The sequence below is a fragment of the Otolemur garnettii genome, unplaced genomic scaffold (assembly GCF_000181295.1).
Source record: "Otolemur garnettii isolate 467f Iridium unplaced genomic scaffold, OtoGar3 scaffold00006, whole genome shotgun sequence".
Classification (NCBI taxonomy): domain Eukaryota; kingdom Metazoa; phylum Chordata; class Mammalia; order Primates; family Galagidae; genus Otolemur; species Otolemur garnettii.
In genome coordinates, this window is record NW_003852401.1 from 27128273 (window position 1) to 27136114 (window position 7842).

At 43.7% G+C, this 7842-nt stretch overlaps 1 protein-coding gene across 1 annotated transcript in view; it reads left to right on the forward strand.

Moving 5' to 3' along the window:
• Positions 1-7434, forward strand: part of FXN (frataxin) — a 25204-nt gene extending 17770 nt beyond the window's left edge. Inside the window, exons 4-5 of the mRNA XM_003783046.3 lie at positions 2363-2460; positions 6915-7434. Coding sequence (XP_003783094.1) covers positions 2363-2460; positions 6915-7065 — 249 coding nt within the window. The 3' untranslated portion in view covers positions 7066-7434. The remainder of the gene's footprint in view (positions 1-2362; positions 2461-6914) is intronic.
• The last annotated feature ends 408 nt before the right edge of the window (positions 7435-7842 follow it).

A 7842-nucleotide genomic window follows, 5' to 3' on the forward strand; every position in this document is an offset into this window, starting at 1 on the left:
AAACTCCTGTCCTCAAGCAATCTTCCTGCCTCAGCCTCCCAGGTAGCTGGGATTACAGGCACCTGCCATAACACCTGGCTAATTTTTCTATTTTTAGTAGAAATAGGGTCTCACTTTGCTCAGGCTGGTCTCAAGAGATTCACCTGCCTCAGCCTCTAGAGTGCTAGGATTACAGGCATGAGCCATAGCACTGGCTCAAGAAGTTTTTAAATAAATGAAATGTAGTCCTGCCAAAACAGTAAATCTGGGTTTCAAGGAAAAAACCAACTTATGTACAGTATAATCCTAATCCTTTTAAGAAATATATTTAACAACTGGACCAAGTCACAAAAGGATAAATACTATATAATTCCACTTATACGAAGTAGTCAAAAGTAGTCAAAACCATAGAAACAACACTATAAATATATATGTTTTATTTGTCAGTTAAAAATAAATGAGTCGGGCGGCGCCTGTGGCTCAAGGAGTAGGCCACTGGCCCCATATACCGGGGGTGGCGGGTTTGAGCCTGGCCCTGGCCAAAGCTGCAAGCAAATAAATAAATAAGTCAAAATTATAGAAACAAAGTAAACAGGTAATTATCAAGGGCTGCTGGGGAGAGTCAGCGTCTGATGTGTACAGAGTTCTAGTGTCACAATGTGAATATACTTACCACTGCAGAGCTGTATGCTGAAAGCCAGTTGAGATGGTAAATTTAATATCACATGGTTTCTCTATAGTAAAAAGAGTAACTCAGGCCTTTGCTACCTGAGAGCAAATACCTTATATCGCTGGTTAATGAGATTGAGGATGGTTCGCATTATGGAAAGAACAGTGTCTTTAAACCCAAACAGACCTGGATTTAAGATTAACTTTGCCAGGTGCTGAGTGTTCTTTTCTACTCTGACCCTCTGTTTTCTATGTCGGTAAAAGTGGGAAAATTGGGATAATGATTCCTACCCCCAACACCTTGAGCCACAAGTGCCGCCTGACTCATTTATTTTTAACTGACAATAAAACATATATATTTATAGTGTTGTTTCTATGCTTTTGACTACTTTTGACTTACCCTGGCACAGAGATAGGGTCTTATTCTGTCACCCAGGCTGGAATACAGTGGTGTCATCATAGCTCATAGCAACCTCAAACTCCTGAACTCAAGCAATCTTTTTGCCTTAGCCTCCCAAGTAGCTGGAACTACAGGCACATGCTACCATGCCTGGCCAATTCTGAGATGGGGTCTCACTATGTCACCTAAACTAGCCCTGAAGTGTTATTTTAACCAATGTTTTTTCCTTATGTTTTTATATTCCCAGTGATTTCTGTGCATTACTGTGTGAATCAGAAAAAAGATTATTAAAAAAAGAACCCAGTGGTGTCCCCCTATCCATTCCTACCAGTTATGTCATTGTGGTTTCTACCCTTCGGCATTAAATAGTGCATTGTGTTTGCAGCAGTGTTGTAAGAATCATTCAGGGCCCCTTGATTGGATGCAGGCTCTGGGATGCACAGAAAGGCTGCTGAATAACCCTGCAAGTCATGCACAGGATGGGCAGTGGCAGGCTCCTTCCTGCTAACCAGTTCCCATCTGGGGAACTTAGCCCTGTAGCTGTCTCTTTCTTATCCTGTTCATTCTCAAGAGGCCAGAGGCCTGAGGAGTAAAGGACGCCTTTGTTGAAAGAGTGTTTTCAAATTTAAATGAGCATTTATTGGTCCAAGATGGACTAACCAGTCCTTTGAGGAATTCAAGGCCCTTTAGAGGAAAATAAAGCCTTGGAGAAGTGTCTGAGAAGCTTGTTAGATGCGTGGGAAGGGTCTGGAAATAAAAAACCCAGTCTGGAGTTTTTGCCTTCTACCAACAAAGCTAAAGCTATTGCTCTCCTAAGCCAAGGAAAACAGGTGCTTTAAGTCCTTTCTTTCTTTCCTTTTTTCTTTTTTGTAATGGACTGTGTCTGATGTTGGGCTGACATGGTACTCTAATAGAATTGGAGTCTGCAGTTTTTAACGTCCTCTGGTATGTTCTGGTTGGTAGTTGAGGGCAGCAAGCCAACAGTCCCAAATGCTGGCTCTGAGACCTCAGACAAGACCATTGCCACTCAGAGCGTCATTACTATTTCCACCTTGCCGACTCACAGGGTAGGGAAAAGTGTAGGAGATGTAAACATTTAGTGTCATTAATCCTACTCTGATTCTGAAAGCTGTCCTCTTTCTACATGATCTCCTCTTTGTAAATACTAAATTAAGGACATTCTTTTATGGTGCAAACTGTGTACTCACACAAATGGAAAGGGTGAAGAGATAACAAAACACGAAGCAATGATGACACAGTGCTAACTTGGTCTTGTTTTATTTTCTTCGTGCTTCATTCCACCTGATCCCCTAGAGTGGCGTCTTAACAATTAAACTGGGTGGAGATCTAGGAACCTATGTGATCAACAAGCAGACTCCAAACAAGCAGATCTGGTTATCTTCTCCATCCAGGTATGCTCAGAAGTCAAAATCTGTGATCATTAAACTCAGTTGAAATGTGACATGGTGGGCCGTTTAAGAAGTGTCACCCTGGGCTCGGCACCTGTAGCAGAGCGGTTACAGTGCCAGTCACATAGGCTGAAGTTGACAGGTTTGAACCCAGCCCAGGCCAGCTAACCAACAATGACAGCTGCAACAAAAAATAGCCGGGCGTTGTGGCAGCCGCCTGTACTCCCAGCTACTTGGGAGGCTGAGGCAAGAGAATCACTTAAGCCCAAGAGTTGGAGGTTGTTGTGAGCTGTGACACCACGGCACTCTACCGAGGGTGACATAGTGAAACTCTGTCTCAAAACAAACAAAAAAATGTGTCACCCTGGTATGCCAGTATCCATGTAAGTAAGCCCTTCGGGATGTTTTATAAGCTGTCTTATTCTCTGTAGGAAAGTTTACTCTGATTATATAACTTCTCCTTACTGGTAATTTGACTTATCATAAGCAGAGGGAGATGTTAGGGTCTAAGATGAAACATTTATAATTTCTCAGAACCTGGCTTAGATAGTTTTTCTCTATTAAATCATTGCCCTGGCTCAGCACCCTTGGCTCAGTGGTTAGGGCACCAGCCACAGACACTGGGGCTGGTGGGTTCGAACCCTGCCAGGGCCCACTAAAACAACAACAACAACAAAAATAGCTGGGCATTGTGGCAGGCATCTGTAGTCTCAGCTACTTTGGAGGCTGAGGCAAGAGAATCAGGTGGCTGTGAGCTGTGACGCCATGGTACTCTACAAAGGGCGACAAAGTAAGACTCTGACTCAAAAAAAAAAAAAATCATTGCCCTACCTTTTGAAAAGCTTCTTTTGATACTGCAGCATCTGAACAAGGTGCACTTTGTCTTAAAAGCAAGTGAAAGTTTGACCTTTCTTTGTTTTGAGCGTCTCTGCTAAAAGGTTAGTTGAATTCCCTTTGCAAAACTGGGTCCTGTACCCTATGAAGATAGAGTGTTTTAAGTTGCTTTTCAAGACATTTAATTCCTCCTGCCTTTTCCATTGATGTGCTTTCAATCTAGCAAAATAAAAGATTGTGTTGGAGACAGAATGGGGCCTGCCCAGCATCTGAAAGCGTGAGAACATATAGAGAGAGGCATCCTTCTTCCCTCATCAGTCAGGCTGCTGTTGAAGTGGTTGTCAAAGTAAAACAGAAACACCCACAAAATGCTCTCAGACCAGCCTCCCTCAGTCATACATTAGCACTTCCAAAGAGAACTTGTCTGTGAATTGGGAAAGGCTCAAATAGAACCAGCTTGGCATTCTTTGAAAGCTTGATGGTATTTACATTTTTAAAAATTATAACCTTACCCCATATCATTGACCTCATTTTTAGGCAGTTAATATTATACCATTTGTCATGCTGTGATGTGTAATTCTTTCTTCTAAATAAATAAAGCTGTTCTGCCTCCTTCATCCCAGTCTTCCTAGTTCAACACTAGAAGTCACTGTCCTTTCTAGTAAGGACCTAATTCACAGATCGTGTTGCTCCTGTAGACCCAGTTCATTTTCTGGAGATTGGAGGGTTTTAACCTGCATGGGCCCATTAGCCTCGCTGGCCTAGAGCTGTCTTCCTGAACATGGCCAAGCATGAGGAACTGGTGCAGGCAACTGGGGGGATCAGCTCAAATCCAGGAATCACTTCTGGGGATCCGAGGCTTTGTAAATACAAGGCAGGGCACCGATATCAGCTGTGATGGCTTCACTGAAAGAATTCTCTCCCTATCTGGAGACTGGAAAAGTCTGTATTGTATTTGGACACACCAACCAGCAATTGGATCCTACTCTAGCTGTGTCCGAAGAATATACAGCTGGATGATAATAACTTCCTATTGTAAGTGTACTTTTATATTTTGAGACACAGTCTCACTCTGTCACCCTGAGTAGAGTGCTGTGGCGTCATGGCTTATAGCAGCATCACTCATGTTCCTCAAAAAAAAAATTTTTCTTTTCCTTATCAGCTTTTTTTTTTTTCTTTTTGAGACAGAATCTCACTCTGTCTACAATGCCATGGCTTCATACCTCATAGCAACCTCAAACTCTTGGGCTCAAGCTATTCTCTTGCCTCAGTTTCCCCGAGTAGCTGGGACTAAAGGCACCCGCCACAACGCCTGGCTAGTTTTAGAGACAGGGTCTCGCACTTGCTCAGGCTGATCTCAACTCATGTGCTCAGGCAATCCACCCACCTTGGCCTCCCAGAGTTCTAGGATTACAGGCAAGAGCCACCACACCTGACCCTTCTCAGCTTTTTATATTGGTCCAAAATATCTTTCAGAGGGCTAATTTGGGGTTTTTTTAGTTGACCACTTTTCACATCCTGTGGAATAAGCAATGTTTCTTGGCCACCTTGCCCACCCTGAAGTTTTGGGATGGAATAAAGGAGAGGTCTGGGGGACACCTGAATGTTAGTGCCTGGCTCACAACCCTTGGAGCAGTATGGAAGGGTCTGGAGGTTCTGCCTGGCCACATTGTAGCAGCCTCTAAGTACAGGGCCAAGGGAATGTTCTCCCTGGATGTGGTCTGGATTATTGGGACATGCTGGAACCCCAGCATTTGGTTGCTAACATAAGAATCCTTGGTGATCCTTCCCTTCCAAACTGCTCTCCCTGGCAAGCTCCTCCCAGCCTGTGTCTTTGGGAGAGCTCTCCTGTCTTTGAGAGTGCTCCAGGGTGACTCAAGTATCCCCTTCCTTAGGCTCCTCACGTGCTCTGCTCTTACCTTCAACATAGTGCCATCACGGGGCAGTGTCACCTGATGCTATGTCCACCCCTAGCCATGCGGCCATGATGAGGTAGAATTTGGCATACATGTCGTGTCCATCTGATAAGCTGTGGCAGATTTATCTACAACTACCAACTTGTCCACACACATACAGCATTCTCAAAGTGAAAGGCACATGTCATTGGCATTGCTTACTAGATGAGCTTGAGGTGGATGAACTGGCCCATCAGACTTGCAACTTCGTGGATTTAACATTGAATTAAGAAAAAAAAAAATGGGCAGCACCTGTGGTTCAGTGGGTAGGGCACTGGCCCCATATACTGAGGGTGGTGGGTTCAAACCCAGTCCCAGTCAAACTGCAGCAAAGAATAGCCAGGCGTTGCAGTGGGCGCCCGTGGTCCCAACTACTCAGGAGGCTGAGGCAGGAGAATCACCTAAGCTCAAGACTTGGAGGTTGCTGGTTGCTGTGAGCTGTGTGACACCATGACATTCAACTGAGGGTGATAAAGGCTTCTTTTTTCTACAAAAAAGAAGAAAAAAATGTAATAGTTTTTTTTTTTTTTTTTGAGACAGAGCCTCAAGCTGTCCCCCTAGGTAGAGTGCCGTGGCATTACAGCTCACAGCAACCTCCAACTCCTGGGCTCAAGCAAGTCTCCTGCCTCCGCCTCCCAAGTAGCTGGGACTACAGGCGCCTGCCACAACGCCCGGCTATTTTTTGGTTGCAGCCGTCATTGTTGTTTGGCAGGTCCGGGCTGGGGATTCAAACCCGCCACCTTAGGTGTACGTGGCTGGCGCCTTAGCCGGTTGAGCTATAGGCGCCGAGCCAAAAATGTAATAGTTTAGGTAGTTGCTGAAGGGCTGACAGAGGAGGGAACAGTGAACAACCGCTCACTGGGTACCGTCTGCCCTCTTACCTTAGAGTTTCATATCTGTAGACTCAACCAACGGCAGATCAAAAATATTTGAGGAAAAAAAAGAATACAATAATTAAAAACATAAATAAACGGTATAGCAACGATGGAGCATTTGCGTTATAGGTATTACAGGTAATCTAGAGATAGCTTAAAGTATACAAGAGAATGTGTGTAAGTTATATGAAATAGTGTCACTTAGGGATTTGAGCATCCACAGATTTTGTTATTTGTGGGGGTACGAGAACCTGTCCTCCTTGCATACTGAGGGGACTCCTTCTGGGGGACAGATGTTTGGGACTAGATAGAGGTAGTGCTTGCATAACATTGTGAATAACACTAAATGCCGCCGTATTGTTCGTTTTTAAATGGTTACATTCGTGTTATATGAATTTCACCTCAGTGATTAATAAAAGTTTAGGTAAGGCACAAATTATGTCAGTGGGACAAAAAATCATAATTTTAAAGACACCTGTGTAACGTAGCAGGTGTGAAATGTGAGGTAGAAAAACGAGAAATCAGAATGTGGTATGTGGATATTCATCCATAAGGGTCATGTGTTTACAGGTCTCGAGAATGTTCTGTGAATCGTCACAGAGGATAAAGTGTGTGACTGTTCTTAAATGGAAGACCCTAAGACAAGAAATCAAGTATATAATGTCCCTTGTTAAGTATTACTGTCTGGTGCTTCTCTCCAGTCCATTTCTTGGTTGGCAGCGTTGGTGGCATCAGTGATCTTTCCGAAGGTCTTGTCCTCGTGGACTTACTGTGTATTTGTTTTGTCTTCCAGTGGGCCCAAGCGCTATGACTGGACTGGGAAGAACTGGGTGTACTCTCACGACGGAGTGTCCCTCCACGAGCTGCTGGCGGCCGAGCTGACTAAAGCCTTAAAAACCAAAGTGGATTTATCTTCCTTGGCCTATTCTGGAAAAGGCCCTTGACGCCAGCCCAGTCTTGAAGCTGTCGGGCTAACCCCCAGCCTCATTCTGCAGTTAAGCGTGTGTGTCTTCCCACCCCTGCTTCTGAGGACAGTCGAACTGTGCGTAACAGCTCTATAAAAAGAATGTGTTGCCTTCCACCCTGCCCCCAAGTTCTGACTTTTAATTTCTACAGAGATTTTCTTTTTTGCATCTATTGTCTGATTTCCTCCTTCACATGCAAAATGTACCTCTTATCTTTTTTAATGTTTTCTACCTATACCTTAATAAGTAACCTCACAAAAAGAAAAAAGAAGAAGAAAAAAATTGCAGGAGGAGAAATGAATTATCTTCCCTCTTGATTCTTGGAAGGATTTACTGCAAAAACTATATGAAGAGGGCTGGCCCTTCTATTTTAAAATGACACTCATTAAAGGGTAGCCCATAAATGTTCCCAAGCCTCTTTCAAAAAGTAAGCATTTTTTGAGCTCACTAGCATTAAAGTGTCGGAAGTAACTCAGGTGGGAAGAGCATCTTCCATTGTGCTTTGTGCCTACACTGGGTTATCCAGGGAGACCTGCTGCTGTTTCTTCCACGTACTCCTTCCTGTGTGTACACATACCTTTTTTTTTTTTTTTTAATTTAAAGGTCAGTATTCAATCAACTGCTGCAATACAAGTTGGAGAATGCAAAAAAATCTCCCAAAGACAAAAGGGAGGATGAGAGGAAGCAATTTCCATGAGCTGAGTGATACAGTTTAATAAACAAGATCATAGAGCTAAGGAGTCCCTTATAAACATG